Below are 21,500 nucleotides of genomic sequence, written 5' to 3' on the forward strand. Positions count from 1 at the left end.
ATGATGAGCTCTGATTAGTTTTTCATGAGAACTCATTTCCAGGTGTTACTGTGTTCAAATACAAGATTTAGAAGAGTCTTCTAGGGACTGAGCTATGAAAATTCCGCCTTTCCTTCTATCTTGTTTTTAGTCTTTTATTAGGATGTTTGATTGTGAAACTTAAAAGAACTTGTGCCTTCTTTTTATACTGTTCCCTTGCTTTTCAGATTAACTGCCCCTGAACAATGGTGCACTCTCTAAGCCCATGCACTGATGGTAGTGCTTCCCCGTGTGGGGTGGCTGTGCCACAGCCCGTTGCTGATAGCTGCAATGAGCCCTGTGTCCGTCAGTGTCCTGACTCCAGGGTGGTGATCTACCCTCCGCCAGTGGTTGTGACCTTCCCTGGACCCATCCTCAGCACCTTCCCACAGCAGAGCGTTGTGGGATCTGCAGGAACCCCTGAAGTTGGAAGTGGCTTCAGTGCTGCCCATACTCCTGGGGCCTCCCATGTTTATGGTGGTGCCAGATGGGGACGGGGATACCCGATTGGAAGCTGTAGACCATGCTAAACCTGCTGCTGCTGAAACAAGAATATCCAGGACATGTCAAACAGGATATGGATGTGTGGCTGAGCTCCAGGGCACAGCATTTAGGAAGGGTTGAGCCATTTGGAGCTGCCATTAAATCCGTCTGTAGATGCTCAGATCTGCTGAAATATCCATTCACATCCTTCTTGGATTACTTCTCCTGTTTTTCTAATGCTTTCCTATCTAAGTGCTCTGTTCTTGATGCTGTGCGACTATGTTGCTAATTCCTTGGGGGCTTGTAGGTATCATTGTGGCAACATAAAGGGATCTGGTATGACATCCATTTTAGGTCCCTTTTTTCTGTGGCAACTGGTGCATAGAAGAGAGTCGTGGAGTCAACTAGCCTCTGTTTCTGTGCTATGTGTGTCTTGCTCTGATCAGGGCTGAGTATCAACCCAGAGCTGCAACAGCAAAGCACCATCAGTTATTACATGAATCATCTTGCATCAAACCACAGGTTGCAGGCAATTTGTAATCTGTACTATATAATCCTACCTCTGTATGATCTGCTTCTTTCATTAAACATGACATTGCAACATGTTATTGGCCTCAACGTGTGCGTGCTCGTCTGTGTGTGTTCCCCTCTGCTCCTTGTAATTCAAATGCCTTTGTCCTGCTGCACCAAACTGATGCCATCGGTCTGCTTCGGGACAGTGATACTGTTGAGAGATTTGGCTGTGTATGTACAGCTCCTTCCTACAGCAAGCTCTGTGCTGTAGCTGTCCCTTCATGAAACTGCTGTCCCCATCTTTTCTTTCATTGCTCCAGGTTTTCCTCAGTATTGGCTTTTCTGGCACAGTGCATGTTTCCTGGTGTCCTCAGGCTCAACCTCCCCATCTAGGTGGTGACACAATGCATGAGAGCAGAGGTGTGTGGAGAGTTGGCATTACCAAGAATAATATGAAGCCAAATGTTAGGTAAAAGCAGCTATTTTTGAGTGTGTAAGTTAAATTTTGGGGTTTCCTGCTCTGCTCGATGTTCTGCAATAATGTAGCCTATACGTGTGAAAATGGATGGTGATGTTCATTCATGGAATTTCCAGGTTCTTCAGGTATACATGAATAATGAACATTTCACAAGCTTCCCATGTGGCTGTATGTGTTTGAAATGTTTTGTAGCATGTTAACACTTTGTTACAGAAACAGTATAATTCAGTATCACAAGGTGACAAGAGAATGCAGGATTATTTCATAGTAGTCACTCTTCAGAGAATTATTATCCTTATGTGTAAGGAAAACAAAGTTGACCAGGCATTGTAATAGTGTGTAATTGAGTGTGGTGAGCCTTAGAGGAGGTGATTAAACCAAATTCTCATCAACCACATAAATCCTTCCCTGCAGAAGAGAAATCCCCCAAACCTCAAAAGCCAGATGAGGGAATCTTTATTGTTATGTTAATGGCATATTTGGAAGTGAACTCAAGTTTATTGTTGAGGCCTCTCCAGTTGCACCTTCCATGCAATAAGTTGAGACTTGCAGTTACCACAAAACAGCAAGTGCCAGTAAAATCAGGAAATTTTGCCAGGGGATTTCTATGGGACTATTTACAATACACCTTTTATTCAGTTTGATATAATAGCTGCTCATGTGAAATGCTTTGAGGCTTTCAGAGAACTGAAGATATCAATTATCTTATTAAGAAGCTACCAATATCTTTTTAAGATCGAAGCATTTGTTAATAGCTTTTAGGTTCATTACCACATTATGGGATAAGGGTATTAATCTAAATATAGTGAATTTTGAAATGCTGCTTATTTCTCTCATTGTAAGGCCAATTTTCCTATACCAAGGTGTACTTTCCCTTCTCTTAAAAGGTTTTGGTGTAATATTGCACTCTTAAAAGCTTCCAGTCCATTTTGTGCAATAATCAGGGGCCCAATTTCTCATTTTGGGCTAAGTTTACTCTTTAAAAATGCTTCTCCCTCTTGCAGTGAATCTTTGTGCTGGAAGCCTGTCCTGCAGCATGCCTCATGTGTGGGTTGTTCACAAGGTGCATTTAACTTGGTAATTTCCCACATGCATGCAGTAAATACCTCCTGTTCCAGACTGGCATTCAGAAGTTGAAATGAAATTGCAGGAGTTAGTTTTCTGTTAGCTAAATTAGCCATCCATCATCTATTATGGTAATATCAGGCACAGAGTTCCTCTAATCATTCACCTTTTCCTGAGCCTTAGGGCATAAAACCCTATGAAACAGGGAAAATGCTCTTCACACACCACTGAACAGGAATATGAGAAAAACTCAGAGCTTCCTAAGGTGTTAGGATGGATCCATGGAAAATGAGCATCAGTGCTGTTGACCGATGGATGGGAGGGGCAGGGAATGGTGTGGACCCCAATTCTACAATGATTTGGGACTCTTTGAGTCACCCTGTTGTTTGAATGAACAGGTAATAAAATGATCCTGTTTGGTAGCTAAAGACCCCTGTGGCAGGGGCACATGGGGTGAGAAGCTGGTTTCCCTCCCTGGTTGATGGTTGGGCTCTAGCCTTTGCATAAGGCTAATCTGCAGCAAGGCAAGAGATTCTGGCTGTTCCCTGGATCCCTGGAGTGAGGGGAGGGCTGAGGTTGCTTAGGTGGGAGGCAGAAGCAAGATCCATTGGGGCACCCCCAGTGCTGTGCAGAGAGATGGAGCCACAACTAGAGCAGTGGCATCTTCAAAACAGAAAGGGAAGTGAGGAGGTGGCAGGAGGCTCTGAGGCAGTGCAGTGGAGACTGGTGACAGGTCTGGGTAGGCTGGGCTTGGCAGCCTGGGCTTGACAGTCAATTACAGCCTGTGGGCAATGTTCCCCAGGCACTGGGTGGTGATTGCACCCATTGTCAGAAGTGATAGTGCCTCTGGTAACGAACCAAGTGGGATGTGGTGAAAGGAAGAGACATCATAAATACAGCTGTGTTGGCAAAAATGGATGGGGGTGTTAAGCTGAGGCCAAAGGAGCCTGCGCAGGCTGAGAATTTCACCCAAATCCATGTTTTATTCTCTTCTGTGCATGTCTGTGTAACCCTTTCTGCACAGTATGTGCAGATGGGAAAAGCCTTGTGTGCTGGAGGGCATCCAAGGGAGATAGATAAGCTGAATTTATTGTGCTGGGAGACTCTACCATTTCTTAATGTTTTCCCTGGGGAACCCAGCCCTTTTTGCTGCTGACAGCAGCTAGCAGAAGGATTACAGATGTCTTAATAGCTTTGCCAGTTTCAAAGGGTTGTACTGATTTACTGCTGACATACCCTGCTTAGGAGACTAGGGTGGAGGTTGCTGCCCTCATCTTCTTCCTGGGGCATCCTGATTTGGCTCTGTCTTGCTCAAACTAGGGCTCAAAGAGGTGAGCTCCAAGCAACAAGGCGGCAGACCAAGCCCATCTCTTGGCTGTGGCTGCTTCTTTCCCAGACAAAGAAATGGATCTGCGGGGCTCATCTGTTACAGTCCAGTTCAAGGTCAAAAGGTTTAAGTGAAAACAATGGCATGGATGTAAAGGAATGGGCTTTGGACTGGAGGAATAGCATTTACAGCTCGCAGACTATCCTGCCTCTGGTTTTCTGCCTATGAAAAGGCTTCTCTGATATACTCTCCTAGTTTCTTGACCTCCACTTTGCTCAGCTGAGAAATGCAGAAATGCTTGTGTAGGTGGCCACCATGTGAAGGGGTAGCCATGTAGTGTCTCTCTTGAAAATCAGCCCAAAGGTAACCCCCCACCATTGCTTCTGCAACAAAAGTTTTGACTCCTGGTGATGTCTTTGATGTGTAATTGGGCTTGCATTGGATCCCTGCAGTTTTGTCTAGGCTATGCTTGTTGAACCACCTTGTTCCGTGCCAGATTATAATCTTTAATATTATAAATCTAAATGAAGACTACTCTAAGGTGACATGGTAGAGGCTGACAGGAACTCCCTGAATAACCTGGCTGTTCAGTTTGCAAAGGAGATGATCCCTCCAGCAGATGGTCATGGTTTGGTTGCCTTTGGTCTTTTCTCTTAGGTGTCTTTAACCTTGAGTGCCCTTGTTATCTTTCCTTAGCAGACCATGAGGCTTCCACTCAATCTCTTGCTTTAGAAAGTTAGTTTTCAAGCACAAAGCCCAGCTTGCTCCAGGAGTGTGTGTGTTTGGTAATATAGAGTCAGGTGATGCCCTTTTCTGGAGAAGTATTTGTGTAAACCCAAGGTCACAGGTTAGTTAAAATGAAGTAGAACTTCATCCTGCTCTGGGAAAAGAGCTGGGGCTGGAGCACTTCAGAAGGAGATGTGGTGATACTCTCTAAAGTCTGGAGTCTTGACTTTCTTTTATGGTATGATTGGTTAGAGTGGCAGTGCTGCTGGTCCCTTTAGTGTGACATATGAGCACAGACAAAAGGAGAAGACTGGACATCTGATACTATTAAGCAGAGTAATTTTAATGAAAATGAAAAACACTGAGGAACAGAAAGAATAAGTTTGCAGTTTTGCAGAAGTGTCTTCAGCAAGCAGAGTATGTCTGATGTTGGATGATGCTTTCTCCTCGTGGAAACAGTGGAGTTTGACAGTCAAGACATGTTTCTTGCTTACAGGGTTGCTTATAAATCATGTTCACTGCCAGATGAGGAACAGCATGGATACGTAACATAGCTTGTCTCCTAGATGTCATCTTTGGTGAAGTTTATAGCTGAATAAAGTGGACTTGTTCATGGTGGTTGCAGAAACTCCTATTACTATGGCAATACAAAGTGCCTCTGAATTAACTTAAAAAGCACTTTACTCACACCTGAAAGTCTTGCTTTACTCCATCAACATGCTGTAAAGACGGCTCAGTGCTTGCTGTAATTCAATTTGCTCTTCAGAATAATAGTTGAAGAAATGGAAGATATTAGAAAGGGTTACCTATGGGGTAGTTTTATGCAGTTTGGCACCCACATGTCCCACTGAAATCAGCCAGAGGCGTGGGTGCTCAGCATTTCTCAGCACTATAACCTTAGCCATGAATCCGGGTCCTGCATTTCATTTCTTGGTTGCTATTTCTGTTGGTTCAGCATAGATAGCAGTTTCAATAGAAGCATCTGCTTCCAAAACGAGAAGAGAAGGGGTAGCCGTATGCAAATCCATACAGATCTCCAAAGCCCCCATCAAACCCCCCATAACCAATAAAGCCTCTGTTCCCATACAGGCTCCCAAAGCTTCTGTAGCCATATGGGCTGCCATAGCGATAATAGCCATATGGGCTCCCATATTGGTAGCTATTCAGGCCCCCAAAACCATAGAGGTCATCATAGCCAAATCGTGAGTAGCACCCATCGTCATAGAGGTCCCTGAAGAAAGTCATTGTTCGTTGACGCAGGTAAACCTGAAACACACACCCAGAAACAAGGTGACCTTGTGGACTGCTGACAGCAGGAAGAAGGGCTCAAAGCTTGGGCAGAGCTGATGAAATGCAACTCGCTCCCTCTTGTAGGTCTTTTTCACCCTCTTAACCATCTGTCTTTTTTTTCTTCTCATCTGAATCCCAAACAACCCTTCCATGGCTCACTATCCATAGAAAATAGACATTTTACTAACTGAGAATTGAACTTTCCCACCGCAGAAGTTAGAGAAATTTGTATAAATTTAAGAAAAATATACCAGTTCAGATCCTAATGCTTATTCATATGAGACCAACAGCCTATCACATGCATCCCCTCATCGCTTATAAAGCTGCGTGCCACTCTACATGGAATAAACTCAAACAGTGCAATGGAGGAATTTCCTTCCTGGGTGTCTACTTAAAGCAGTAAAAGTTTCATAAAGTTTTTATCTAGAGATTTGAATTCCCAACACCTAATAAAAAGAATCTGGAACTGGAAACTACTTCTAATTTCAAAATTGTGGCAATAAACTTCAAATTTTCAATGTGTTAAAGCCTACTATCAAATCAGCACAGGAAGAGCAAAATACTTTCAGTGAAGGAATTCTTTGATGTCACAGAGAATTCTGTGTTTGGGATTTGCTCCAAAATGACAAGAAATTGCTTAGAGTATCGTACGTATATATATGTTACATATATGTCACATATATGTGTGCACAGCAGTATCTTATTTATATATATACGTCCACATGTGCACACACAATTATTTCTACAAACATAACTATATGTACATACATACATACATACATACAGATATATGTGTATCAGAAAGAGTATTGACTTACCTGGTTCACTGAGGGGAGTAGCTCAAGAGAAGTGAATAGCATTTCGGAGTTGTAGGTCTCTATATATACCCTCTTTAACTTAGCTGTTAGCTTTACAGCATATCTTCTTGCATGCATTATTCCTTCAATTGATGTAATTGGAGTCAGTGATTTTCATATTTTCAGAGTTTGATGTTATGACACGTGTGTAATACATGTAGAATTTCTTTCATCTTAAAACAAGAAAAAATGTGGCTCAGCACATTTCTGGTAAAATTGTGTGAAATTCTTTGTAGTTGGAGGGATAGAAATAATTTGGGGAGATGTTTAGACCATATCCAGTTGCGCAATCTGCTTGTAGGTACTCCAGCCGCTTGGCTTTTACATCTATGGTGCAACGCATGGGGGAGAGAAGGATTAGGCTTTGGTGTGCCGAAGCGTAGTAGTAGAGCTTCTATTCAACAGCCTCGTGATGTCTAGTACTACCCAGTGATACTCGTAGGGATCTTTTGCCAGCAGCTTTGTTTGGGTTTTGTGCCAGGTTTCACAACAGCTATTTGGAAGAGATCTTTCAATTCCCTTGCGAATGTTCCCAAATTTTTATTCCCATTTTAGAAGATTTTTTAATAGTTTCTGCGTTTCATAAAACATAAATGCATCACCTTATTAGGACTTCGACACAAGAGACCTTAATGTGTCTTGTGAGTGACCATATTATTAAATCTGGGGTGTCTTTCGATGACAAACTGTTAACATTTAAATACTGCAACACTTTGCAAATTGAGAACATCAATGAGTGTTTATGAAGTGCTTTGGTATTCAAAATTCTGAGGAAGCCTCAACATCCTGCTTGCTCATTATTGCCCTTATTTTATATTCAAATTAATGCCAGAAATTAGGTGAAGGTCATGCAAGGATTTATGCAGTTAACTCCAGCATTCCTCACTGTTGTAGTGGATTTCATACACATGGTTGATTGTTTGCAAAGAAAATATTCATATGGCTCCTTGGAAAATAGAATTTAGTGCATCTCACAAAATCCTTATCATTTATTATTCCCCAGCCCAAGTTCCTCCTTGTATTCTCCACTTTGTTCTGCTGAACTTGCTGTCAAGCCCTCCAGTGAACTAAACTGCAAACAACGCTGTAGTTGTCTTTCTGTCAAAAGCGTGTTTTCTGCTCATGCAGCAGCGTGACTTTTCTTCACCAGGAACACTTTGGAGCAATGCAATTAAGATTTATTTGCAGGTCATGCTGGTCCAGTTTCCTGAAGTTGCCTATGTAGTTTAATATAAAATACCTACATTTATGTTTTCATTTCCTTTAAACGTGAACCCTGAGCCATGGTGCACTAGAGTTTTGAGCCAACAACAGAGATTTTCAAACATGTGGGAAGGTTTTATTTCTTTACTGAAAATGTCTTTCTCTTTGGGAACTTAGAAATGCTTTTAAATGATATACAAATAAACTTCAGTTTTGACAGTGAAGACAATAAAATGGTATCAGGAATGTAGTTGGCCCAGAAAATTTTAAGATGAAAGAAACCTGTAATACATGTGACATATGGGAGGCTGGGAACACACTAATAATCCCAAACAATGGAGAAAATTATATTAATTGAAGATATGACGTGTACAGGCAAATTTGTTTTCCAGCCAATACGACTACAAACCTTTTGAACACACAGGGCGTCTAAGATAAGCCAGGCGGGCAAAGAGGCAGTATAAAAAGGGCTCAGAGCTCTAGGCTTCTCATCAGCTCTTTTGCCTTCCTCCTCCTGGTGAACTCGGTAAGCCTTCTCTCCATTCATATTCTTCATACGGATTGGAAATTTTGGGTTAATAATTTATGTGAGGATCGTGGCTTCTCTGAAAGTTAAGATTTCTCTGTACCTTGTGTCTGTGCTTATGCATTGGTGGGTTTTAAAGCTGGGACTGAATCTTTCCTGGTCCTGTTGGTAACTGGAGTATCTGGCTCCATGATGAGGGTTGCTGGTTACCAGGTCTGCAGAGGTAGAGAAGGGTTACTCCACCGTAGCCCTCAGTGAGGTCTTCCATAAATCTTCTATTTCATTTTAAGGGAGGTCTTCAGGTCTGTTTGGCAGGAAGGCAGATGTTCACGTGTGTGGACACTCCATGGCTTATTGCATGTGCTGTCAGCATTTCCAGATTCCAGTCAAAATTGATGTAAATTACGGAAATGGGACTTTCTATTTTCAAACCTGCAGCAATTACAGAATCATAGAATCAACTCGATTGGAAAAGACCTTTAAGAACAAGTCCAACCTTTACCCCAGGACTAAACTAAAAGCTGAAGCATGTTATCATGACAAGTGTTAGACACTTTAAGCTTTCTTGAAGACTTTCTTGAAGGATTTGGGAATGTAGAGCTCTATCCAAAGCTGATATCCTGAAATAAATTTAGGATTATTAACTCCTAACAGTATTCTTTAAGTAAAATCCTGAAACAGCAGCAAAGTTTTGGTCTGTAACAGGTATACGCGATAGTCAGTGTTTCAAAAATCTCAGTGAGAAAAGACATAAACTCCATTGTTTCCAAAGAGTGAGGAAATGACAAAACAATAGAAATGGGATGTAATAAGGAGAATAAGGAGATGAGGATTTTGGTGATAATTTTGCTTCCGTCCTTGGTCTCACGGGGCCACAATCTTGGCTCTTTCCCGCCACTGTAGTATTCATTATTTTTCTTTTCCTCCCTGCTGTTGCATTTCAGGTTTGCCTCCATCGCAGAAAGATGACTTTTTTCCAAAACCAGTGTGAGGATGACTGCTATTCTCCCTGCAATTATGGGAGCCTGTACAGCTACCGCAGCTACGACTATGGGAGTCCCTGTGGCTACCGAGGCTATGGCGGCCTCTATGGCTACCGGGGCCTCTATGGCTTTGGGGACCGGTATGGCTGTGGTGGTCTCTACGGTTACCGGGGCATTTATGGCTCTGGGGACTACTATGGCTGTGGAGGTCTGTATGGCGGCTATAGGGGCTACTATGGCTCTGGAGACTGCTATGGCTACCCAAGCTTCTATTCCGGCCGCTATGGCTACCCCTTCGGTTCACGATATGGCCTGAGGTTCGGCTACGGGAGCTGCTAAACCCAGCGGGAACATCCCTGAAGTGAAGATCAACTCAGGCCCAGCAAGCACGGACTGATGGTGAATCTTGGCAGCAGTGGTCATTGGTGTGCAGAGCCCTGGTGACAGCAGCCACCCACCCTTCATGGAGGCTTTGAGTGCTCTGCGCTGCTGTTGAAGTGCTTGCAATGATTTATCTTCTGTTTTGTGTCTGCTTGCTCTCTTGCCACCCAAACCCTCCTCTTGATCAAAAGCTTGCTTCTGCAGTTCTTTATGAACTACCTTTCATGTTCATTGCCATGATGTACACAAAACCTTAATGCTGATGGAATGGCATCAGCAGGGTGTAATGTGTCTTTGGGAATGTGGTCTTTCAGTTCTTTATGCCTTTGAAAGTCTATCTGCCCTTCACTCACATTAAAAATTATGCTGCATCAATACTGAATTTTTGGTTTTATTTTTACCTGCGTGTTTCAAATATCTTGAAATCAGTAGTATCACACAGATTGGGTGACAAAGGTATTAACTTTGTTTAGTCAGGGATTTGCTTGTAGAGACTTGCCCTCCTCAAGCTGGGAAAAATGGACTTCTGTAGCTGCAAGAACCTTCATCTGTACCTCTGGTTATACATGTTTCTACAACTCCGGGCTTTGGCCTGGTGTATTTCAAATAAGTGGTTCATTTAAAGTACTTCATTGTTGCTGTTGGGATAACGTCATGTGGTTCGGACATGATCCATCACTGGCTGTGGTCTGCAAACATGTGGACTCATCAGGTTTTAAATTTTGAAATAAGTTTGTGTTTTATGTATTATCATAGAATCATTAAATAGTCCAGATTGGAAGGGACTTGGAAAGATCAGGATTCCCTGATGGAAAAGGGGGAGGAATTTGCTCTTTGCAGTGTAAATACTTTGGTAGGAGCAGTGGAAATTCTTTGGCCAGCACCTCTGAGGCACACTTTTGTCTGTCAGTTCAGGGGAAATGCACTCAGAGCCCACAGTTTGGAAGGACGCAGAGTTACAACTGATTTTACTGACTTTTTATTCTTTCTCCCACTGAATATTATGGGCAGATACTGTAGAATCTCTGGGTTCACAACTGAGAGACTGTGGCTGCCTTAGGAGAAAGATGACGGCACTTTCTCACTGCTTCCACGGCTGGAGGCAGCTTCCAAAATGCCCTGGGAAGATTGAATACAGTTTCACTTGATTTTAACTTTTGTAAGGACTAGTTGCCTCTTTTTCTCCCCAGTTTTCTTTCTGTCTTTTAGCTTTTAGTCCCTAGATTTAGTGAATTCTTATAACTGCACCTGTAGAACTGGATTTTGTTCTACCCAGGGTCTGTGAAATATGATAGGAAATGGTGACTCTGGAACAAGAACATTTAAATTTCCAGGAATAGGACAATATTCTGCTCGCTTGAACATCTTTATATACTCTCTATAGAGGCTTCTGACTAATTCTCAATTTTAAAACATTATTATAAAGACTATTGCAGTCCTATTATGCTGAAATATGGTAACCTTAAATCTGGTAATAGTTTCAATTAAGTAAAGGGAGAAATTGTGGCATTTCTTGAATTTCTGAGTGGTAGAAGGGAAGAAAAGGGTGTATTTACTGGGACCAGCTGCTCTGGAGGTGGAGGGGTATGAAGTGCTTTGCCCGCACTAGGAATAGAAAGTCCCTTCAGGGTGCCACCACCTTCTGTATATCCATGTAAACTAGAGACAGAGGAAAGAAGATAACTGGAACTCCATTTTTTTTTCATGCAGAAAGAATTTAATGCAATAAGAAAGGAGTTGGCACAGACACAGAAAGATTATAGTTTTGGGATACTGGAAAGAGCTATGGAAAATGAGTCATTGCACTATGCTATCCAGAGTGTTGTTCATCTCTTAGGTAATTGTAAATCCAGATCAAAGGAGAGACAGCTGTAATACTTCTCCATTACACAGTCCTGCAGCACCTTACTGGAAGTACTTCTTGAAAATGCAAACACAAAAGCTAATTTTGCAGAAGTCCTTTAACACCACTGCAGCAGCCGTAAGAAGCTCCAAATGAACTGCAGATTGTCATTCCCATTTCTGAAGGGTTTAAATAGGGTATCCATCAAAAGGGGTTTAAATGCAGAATATCAAGAGAGAACTCCTAGTTGTGAAAGACAGGAAGAAGCAGAGAAAAAGAACAAAAATACAAGTGACAAAAAATGTTAGAGAGCAGCCAAGCTCCTCATTCTCAGTAACTTCAGTTGCTGTCACAGGGGCTCGGTGCTTCTGTAGGCATACGCTCTGACATTAGCCATTCTTCCTTGCTTGCTGGGTCAGGGTTGATTCTTGTTGCAGGGGTATTGCCAACAGGTTTAACAACAGGGGTAGCAGCACCTGTAGCTGTAATTGCAGCAGGAAGGGTAATAGTATCTGGTGGTGCATGTGGTCCCGTAGTTACAGCAGCTTCCGCAGCTGTATCTGCGCCGGTAGCTGCACAGGGTCCGGTAGCTGCAGGGGTTGCAGCAGTTGTAGGTCCGGGAGCAGCACACGGTCCTGTAGCAGGGGGAGTAGCACACGCTGTAGCAGGGGTACCCGTAGCAGCAAGACATCTTGGTGTGGTGGATGGGGGCAGGCAACCTGAAAGAGACAGGCAGGTAAGGAGTAGGCTCAGCTTGTAGGGAGCAGCAGTAGTAGTGGCAAGAGTACCCAACCCCCTTTCTGTGCTCCCTCCTTGTTAGATCTGACTGTGAGACACAGTTTCTTTAGTTTCTCCTCTTAAAAGTGAATATAATACCCTCTCTTTTTGGACTTTGGACACAGGATGTTCAGCTTCCAGATGTACATCCAAATACATGTGTTTTGGTGTTCAGGCTCCCAGCATAGGCTGCTGAGGTCAATCACGACAAGTTCATTAAAGGCAGCCTCCTTGTCTGGTTTTAATCTTGTTATGCAAACTATTCCTTTTCCTGTGCAACCTTGGCTTTGTTAGTGCCAGTTCTAGCAAGGATACTGAAAATACTCTGCTGGGCAGTAAAGAGCTAAGGTTTAAGTCCTCTATTGCCACAGATCACAGCTGTTCCAGTGACTTCAGAGAGACTAAAGCAATTCATGTGACTTGTTTATATTCATTATTGCAACATCTTTCCATTCAAAAGCCATTTCCACTTTGCATAATATACAATTCTGCCCATGAACTGAATTTCAATTAAAAAAGCTAAAGCAATAGAGCTGCTGCTTTCTTTTATGTGAAGACAAAACTTCTTACCAGGCTTCACATCTTGCCAATGATATCTGAAAATTCATTCATCAATGTCCCCAGCTTTTTTTACTATATAGATTAAAAGCATACAGGATAAAATACTTCTACAACTATTACATATGAGAGGATGCTAGTAAAGGAGTTATTCCCAAGTTAAAGAAATCTCTGAGAGAACAGTATCTGAACTTACCAAGTTCACTGAGCAGAGTAAACCAAGAGGAGCAATGGGAAGAGTGTGGGGTTATGAGCACTTTTATACAGTTTCTTTGACCTGTGGAAGTCAGCGCAATTCCTCATGTGCTTCTATTGCCTGTTAGTCACAAAACACATTTCGGAAGTACATCACCAGTGCAATTGTTATAATTGTTTTCCTCCACATTTAGGTCAATTTTCAAATTCCTCTGGTAGCACATTGTGATTATGCCTTGGGAGGATCTTTCATCTTAAAACTTTCCAGGAGAAATGGATTTCTAGGAATTCACCCAAAGGACAACTGGGAATGAAACTGAAATACATGGAACAGTTCCAGCCACACTGCCTGCCTGGCTGGGGAGCCAATAGACTGTTTCTTTGTTATGCCCCTACAAGAGAGGTGGATACCCCACATTGTGGGGTGGTGTAAAATACCTGTCCAGGAAAGAAGCATTATACTATGTGCTTAGGGCTTTTCCCAAACATTTTGATTCATTTCCGTCACAATTAATGACAGGCGTTCCATTGATTCCTTTAGGTTCTGCTATTGTCTATAATTTGGCATACACACTATGAGAAGTCTAGGCCAAGGCACGGGATCAATTACATGAGCATCTGAGCAATGTGTCTGAGACTTTCTGTCTGGTTTATTTTGACTTTTGTCTTTCTCTTTTCTGGATGAAATCATTAGAAAATATTTTTTGAATCAGTATCTTGTAATATCACTCACACACGATATTTATTCTATACTATTTTATATATACTATATATTTATTGTATGTATCATATGTATTTATTATAGACCTCATAGCAGACTTCCAATATTTGAAAGGGGCCTACAAGGGTGCTGGAGAGGGACTCTTCATCAAGAGCTGTAGCAATAGGACAAGGGTTAATAGATTAAAACTTAGATAGGGGGAATTCAGGTTAGATGTAAGGAAAAAGTTCTTCCCTTTGAGGGTGGTGAGGTGCAGGCACAGATTGCCCAGAGAAGCTGTGGCTGCCGCATCCCTGGCAGTGTTCAAGGCCAGGTTGGACAGGGCTTGGAGCAACCTGGTCTAGTGGAAGGTGTCCCTGCCTGTGGCAGGGGGTTGGAACTGGATGAGCTTTAAGCTCCTTTCCAACTCGAACCATTCTATGATTCTATGATTTATGCGGTGTATATATATATGAGATACATAAATGCATATATAATACTAGGGCAGTATCACTGCAGGATCTGGTGGTGCAGAAAAGTCTAGGTTTTCTGTTGGTCTACCCCAGGGACTGCAGTAGAGAAAAGGAGAACAGTCTTTTAGGACTTTTAGAAAGGCTGTGGAAGGTGTCCAGTGGGGTGGAGACCATGTGTTCCTGACTGATGGGAAGCATTTGCTGGTGAGAGTGGATGGAGACTCTCTAGCAGTGAAGGGTCCTATGAAGTCTCATGCTTTCCAACGGGCTTTAGTATAATAAAAAGGTTTGTGAAGTGCTATAAGTTGCTCACTGCAGAATGGATTTTTCTAAACCAGGAATGGAGAAATCACTCCTGATTTTTTGTGGTGTTATTATCCAGTGAGTTACTGTGAGGGTACTGAGGTGCTGGCACAGGTTGCCTGGAGAATCTGTGGCTGCCCCATTCCTGGCAGTATTCAAGGCCAGGTTGGACAGGGCTTGGAGCAACCTGCTCTAGTGCAAGGTGTCCCTGCCCGTGGCAGGGGGTTGGAACTGGATGAGCTTTAAGGTCCCTTCAACACAAACCAGTCTGTGATGCTATGAGATACAGCTGTATCTCTGCCTACACCGAGTGAGGACAATGACTGTAATGCCTTAATTTTAATAAAAAAACCCAGTGCTTAGCTCGGGAGTTCCCTTGTTGTTTATTGTCCAACATCAAGGCACTTTTCAGCAACAAACCATTAATATTTAAATAATATGAACATTTCTAAAGTAAGTTTTAATGACTGCTTTGGAAAAGCATTGATACTATAAATTCTGATGAGGCTCAGCACTTCTCGAATGTCTGTTATTATCCTCATTTAATATGCAAATGGAGAATGGCTCACTACGGTGAAGGTCATGCAAGGAGGTATTTGTTGAGTTAAAATAAAAGGCTCTTGACTTTACGTTTTGAGCTCTGCTTCCTTTGGGAACCTAGTGTTAGATGAGGTTGAAAACCAGCATAAATAAGATTTGTAGTAAAAGAATATGTGTAATTTTAACTTCTCAATATTCTGATAACATCAGTGTCACAGAACTTAATTTACATTTGCTTTGGTGATATCCTGAAAGAGTTTTATTATGGTATGAGCAGGTGCAATGGCAGGGTATGGACTCTGTGATTAATTCTTCCTCCTTCCTTTTTATATCTGTTTGTAATTGTTACCCAAATGAATGACAAACTTCTGTAAATTTCCTGGGTTTCGATAGTGAACCAGACTGAAAGGAAATATTAAAAGCATAAAATAAAAAGTATTTTAGAAGAAGAGGAGAAAATGCCTATTTTTTTCTCAAATACAAACCTCAGTTTGAGAGGCACAAGTAGGAGGCAAAGTGGCATAAAATGCTTTTACCTCCTCTATTACTCTAGGATTAGGATTTTTTGTTCTGCAAGGAAGAGGGTGTGCACTAGGGTTTATTTTTAAATGTATATTAGATAGTTATAAATGTATGGAACTTTTCCTTCTGGGAAATGCTGACATAATTCAGGTTACATACAAGTTTAATATGTTAAAAATACCCCAAATATATGAATTTTGATTCTCAACCATCTCTAGCCTGAGGATCTGCCATTCTTTTGTCCATTTTGGTATCTCAATTTGATAATTAGAACTGAGGATTATCCGAAAAGTTTTTAAGATGAAACAAGCCCATAACTTTTGCATCATCAAGATGAGAACTAATAATCCCTGATGTTGAAGAAACCAATTATATTAATTCAAGTTGTGACGAGTACAAAAAAATTTAGTGTTGTTGCTGTTTGCACAGGTCAGAAGATCATAATTTCGGAGTGACCAAGCAACCTGTTGCGTGGTGGCTGAGGTCAGCTCCCTCACAAACACCTGAGGAGTACTGGAATGGCCATTCATTGTCCTGGGAAGTTAAACACGTGCATGAGGTTTTCCAAAGTTATCCAAGTGCTCAAAATTCCTAGAATATTTTGAAGTCCCTAATATTGAAAATCAGAAATTGAGCTTGGGAAGTGTCAGTTCAATAATGCCTGAACTTCTGTACCTACAAATGAAAGTAACATAGGGAAGTGCCCTAAACTTCAAGACATGCAGCAGGGTTCAATCAGTAACTGGAAATATAATTTAGGGAAAACCTTGGTAATTATAGAAAGATAGATTCACAGAGGAAAATATATTAAGACATTTAGTGAAGAGCCATGACTCACGAGAACATTGCAGGTTTAAGTGTCTTAATCCCTGTAAGATTTCAATTGCTTTTTGCACTTCTCATTTGTCAAATGATTTCTCCTATGTTAGCCTTTGTTTGATGTATTTTTCTAGCTGGACTGTGGTAGATTTTACACCACAACTAACATAAATATTTTAAAAATGGTATTAAAAAGAACTTCTGAAAAATTTAGTGAACAATGTTGGCATTTTCTTTCAAGATCTATGTTTCTATTTTTTCTTGAACTCTTGCTTTATCAAGGGCACATTTATTTTGTTTCCTATTATGTCAGTAATAAGCTTATATAGAAACAATATATGTAATTATATAGCAATGGCATGTAATTCTAAATACAAGCAAATAGGCTATATTTGTGTGTGTATTGAAAACTTGAAACTCAAAAATTGAAAATTTCTTGAGTTGTGATCCACTTTTCCCCATTTCTTCTGACAACGTGCTATGACTTACAATATTTATTTAAAAATATCTAGTAATTTAATTTTTTATGAAATGATGAATGGCATTTCACAGAAATTCATGTTGGTTTTTTTTGCATTATGAACAAAACTGGAATCTGAACATTTTGAATGAGTCAAAAAAAGAATTGAAAAACGATTACCAATTGGTTTGTTACCAATTGTGAAATAGAAAAGTCTATAACACAATGCATCAACTGATAACTTCTCTTAAACTTTTAAAACAAATTTATACATAAGCCACAGTTACTTTTAAATAAAAAAAAAACCAAAACCGCTTCAGATGCTGAATTTGCACTTCATGACCAGTTGAGGGAAACCTTGATTTGCATTTTTAGATTGTTAGATGAAAACATTTTCAGTAAAAGGAAATTAATGTAACAGTTGAGCACAGTGAACATAAAAAGTCTTTGTTTTAGTATGTAATTTGTCTAGAATAAGTTTCCAGAAGTACCAGTTACTGTAGACCAGAATCATGAATTTTCAAAGCATGGTTTGTTGCATGTTTCTGGCAGCTCACCCAGGACTTGTGGGCTTGTTTTCTTCAGGTTTCTCTTATACAGCCTCCTCTGCCAACCTCTTGAATAACCTATTGAATAAGTGTTTAGGTTCTGCTTCATTTCTATGCTCTGCTTTTACGTGGATGCAAATTCATATGAACCTCACTTCTGCTGGGAATTGGTGGCAACTGGCACTTATGGGATGAGGAAGGAAACCCTACAGCTATCCCTTCCGTTGCAGTCTACCCACCAGAGAAAGTCAGCATCACAGTCCACAGAAGCCTCCTACATGCAGATCGGTGTTAGCTGGAGAACTGAAGCTCCTGCAGACCAGGAGAAGAAGCATTTCTTGTTGGAAATCACTTGCAAAACTCAATGTTCTTGTGGCTCCATATGGCTCCTGCCTGGGAACGATCCCAGTAGGTTCACCCTTTTGTCATCAAGCTGGTAGCCACTTTTCCTTTAAGCAACTCTTCCTCCTCCCTGTCACATGACCTCTTGGCAATTACAGGGAAGAAGAGGCTTCCCATTCAAGCCTCTCCTTATCTGGAATCTGCATGCTTCTCCTCTTCCTTTGTAGAACAGTTTTTGCTGATGGTGAAGGCTGGCAGATGATTACAGGATGCATGCCAGAAAGCCAGCCCAGCTAGGGCAGTGATAGGAAGGACTAAGCTCACAGCTCAGTCACAGGGCATCATACAGTCATATAAACCTAGCATGGTTTACATTGAAAGGGACCTTAAAGCTCCATGTCCTTCTTATGTTGATGCCTCCAGAGCTGGACGTAGGACTGCAGGTGTGTGTGTGTGTGTGTGTCTTACCAGAGTGGAGTAGAGGAGAATCCCCTCCCTCAACCTGCTGCTCACGTTGCTGGGGATGCAACCCGACTGTGCAAAGTAATCGCTGGCAGAAAAATAGCAATATTGAAATGTTGATGCTCACTGGGAAGAGATGAATGTGAGCTCCTGTGTGTTCTCATACTAGGTACCTACTTCAGAGCTGCAGAAAGCTGAGGGAGTCCAGCATTTTGGGTCTCAGCGCGTTTTGGATCCTCAAATGTAACATAACCTGGGCTGGAATGTGGTCAGTAAGCACTGATATAGTTTTCTTAAATCTTTTTATTTCTTAGCTAGTATTTTGGAAATAAACAGTGTTTTGGTGTGTTTAGTGGAAGAGGGGCAGAGTTGGGACATGGCAGATGTGAGTTTTCAGGATTGTCCTGGAGGAGACAGAAATTGAGGTGTTCGATATGTCCTCTGTCATCTCAGATTCTACAGGATGTTTAAAACTGCAGATATGAGAAGCTTGTGCCTCCTTTTTTGCCATGTCTCAGGTAAATAATTAGTAAAGTCAAATATAAAAGAAAAATATATAACAAAAAGCAGTATTGTGATGCAAGATCTTTTAATGAGAGTAAGAAGCAGTTACAGCTTGTAGTAGTAGAGAATAGAAGCATCCAGAGATTCACACATTCTTTAAAAAGAGTTACAAGATTGCAGAGTAGATGCTTTTGGGACTATGGTGGTGTTTGGTGAAGAGCAGAGCTGTCAGCACAGTATACGGCAAGACGAGGTATCTGCTCTACTCTGCATCTACTGTTGTAAAGCTACACATCAAACTACACAGTACATCCAAAGGTGATGAAGGAAGAGTTCACTCTAAAAGCAAGTTATTCAAAGTAGCTGCAGACATTGAAGAGAGGTGCTAAGTGCTCAGGACCATTCCTGACTGCAGTCGCTGTCAAGGGAGCTTAGCAAAGGTAAAATTCATACATTACTATTTTGCCTTTCATTTTCTATCTGGTCATTACACGGCTGGGGTTAGCAGGGGTAGCAGCTCCCATAGCTGTATCTACGGGTGTAGCAAGAAGAGTAGGGGTAGCAGTAGCGGGAGCTGTAGGAGGGGTAGCAGTCACGGTAACCGCACAGACTCCCATAGCCCCGGTAGCCGCAGGGGCTCCTGCAGTCGTAGGTCTGGTAGCTGCAGGGGCTTCCACAGTCGTAGCTCCTGTAGGCGTACACAGTCCCATAGTTGCAGGGTGAGTAGCAGGAATCCTCACACTGGGTCTGGTAGCAGAAAGTCATCTTGGTGCGATGGAGGGGGAGGCAAGTCTGAAACACAGCAGAAGAGAAGATAAGGTCTGCCCCAGAGACCGAGCGGATGCTTGCTGCTTCTAGAAAACCCTGTGTAAGTATAGGAAAGGGGGAGGAGAGAAGGGTGAACATAGGAACCACTCCAACACCTCCATTCAAAGCTACACCCTGACTACCTGCCCAGCTCACTCCTTTCTAGTTTTCCCCCTTCTTTTCTCCATAAAAATATTTTATGCTGCTTGTTACCATTGCTTAGACTTGGGAGTCTATTTTCAAATAGTATTTGAGAGAGGATCTTGTTAGGATTGGATTGTCTGTATCAGTGTCTGATGCTTCTCTAAAAACCATCAGTGAACAGACACTAGATCAGGAATGAATTCTGCCAATTCTTGCCATTGAAACAAGACACCACAGAAGAAATCCTTCCCTTGCGCAGTGCTCTGCTGAAAAAAGCAGCTTGTTTGTTTGAACCCGTGTCCGTGCCTTATTTGCCAGTTGAATATACTTGCTTTTTTTTCAAAATAATGAAAAAATATATAATGCATTGTCTGCTTCATAATAAAGAAACCTGAAAGGCTTCAGTATACCATAAACAAAGGTAATTTCTTCTAAGCTTATGTAGGCATCTCAATATCACATTTTAAACAAAATGAATTGTGCTTGCTGTGAAATCACAGCCTTTGCTGGGAAAAAGCCTTTGCTTTTAAAGTATAACTGCTGTCTATATAGCAATATAGTAGAAACACAGCATCTACACAGAAATAAGACATTGTAGTAAGTCTGACTTACCAAGTTCAATGAGAATGTAAGTCCGGAGATGCGAGTGGAGAGTGTTGAATTTCTCTCCCTTTTATATGTTTATCTGACCAAGCCTACTGTGCTTTAAACTTCTATTCATCACAAAACAAATTTACTTATGCACGTCATTCCTTCAGTTGATGTAATTGTTTGCCTTGGTTTGTGATCATTAGTCAGTTCTTGGCTTCCAAAAGTATGACATTGCATTGCAGTTTTCTTTCATGTTCAGACTTCCTGGGTGAATTATATTTGTAGAATTAGTGTGGTGAAGGAAGGATATTGAGAGCAGAATTGATTGACGTTCACAATCCCAATTTTGGAGGAATGGATGAATTTCAGTCTATGAAGCCTGCAATGACTCTGGATTGGTTTGAGGAAGGAGGAATTTCAGGGTTTTTCTTTTCAGAAACAATAATCCCTAGAAATCATTACTTGTTCAGTTGTTCGGGGTTTTTTTTTATTTCAAAGTTGCATTTTTAGGTCAGAATATTAGCAATATTTTTATTTATAGTATCATTTGTATTATTTCCAACTCAAAAGCAGAAGTACAGGAAAGGCGGTTGGGTTAGAGGATAAATCTGGTCTGTACCTTGCTGCAGTCAAATATACATGGGTGCGTTAACTGTATACTGTGACCTGCACAGGAAAGTCATGTAGATTCACTTGCTTGAAATGCTCCATCAATTACTTTTACCAAACTTCAACAGCCACCTACTTTGTCTACATAGAAGGAAACTGGGGTCCTTTTTAGTATAAAAATGGCGGAAATGTGAAAATGCATCTGAATAAAGCAGAGTCACTGACAAGACTTTATGAGAACCCTAAAGCAGGTAGCAATAAATAATCAATCTAAAGGATATTTGAAATTTGAAATTGCATAATATATGAAATAAACTGACAAATTCAGGCTCCTGGAGAGCCAACGCAAGCGAGACAGATTTCATGGATCCAAAAATATCTCCTTAGAGATTGTTTATGCTTAGATCAGAAAAGATTCACTCACGGGTTCATTACAAAGGAACAAGATAAACC

At 41.3% G+C, this 21,500-nt stretch overlaps 3 protein-coding genes across 3 annotated transcripts; 2 read left to right on the plus strand and 1 right to left on the minus strand.

The window, feature by feature from the left end:
* The first annotated feature begins 224 nt into the window (after positions 1 to 224).
* Positions 225 to 616, plus strand: LOC115602771 (claw keratin-like). Its single transcript, XM_030474175.1, has one exon. It carries the CDS (start codon positions 225 to 227, stop codon positions 546 to 548), a length of 324 nt encoding a protein of 107 aa, XP_030330035.1. The 3' UTR covers positions 549 to 616.
* A 4,963-nt stretch (positions 617 to 5,579) lies between these two features.
* LOC115602772 (keratin-associated protein 19-2-like) lies at positions 5,580 to 5,855 on the minus strand. The gene has a single exon (XM_030474176.1). It carries the CDS (start codon positions 5,853 to 5,855, stop codon positions 5,580 to 5,582), a length of 276 nt encoding a protein of 91 aa, XP_030330036.1.
* A 3,596-nt stretch (positions 5,856 to 9,451) lies between these two features.
* On the plus strand, positions 9,452 to 9,808 carry LOC115602500 (keratin-associated protein 6-5-like). Its single transcript, XM_030473682.1, has one exon. It carries the CDS (start codon positions 9,452 to 9,454, stop codon positions 9,806 to 9,808), a length of 357 nt encoding a protein of 118 aa, XP_030329542.1.
* Positions 9,809 to 21,500: the final 11,692 nt, after the last annotated feature.

Source organism: Strigops habroptila, chromosome 22 (assembly GCF_004027225.2).
Source record: "Strigops habroptila isolate Jane chromosome 22, bStrHab1.2.pri, whole genome shotgun sequence".
NCBI lineage: Eukaryota > Metazoa > Chordata > Aves > Psittaciformes > Psittacidae > Strigops > Strigops habroptila.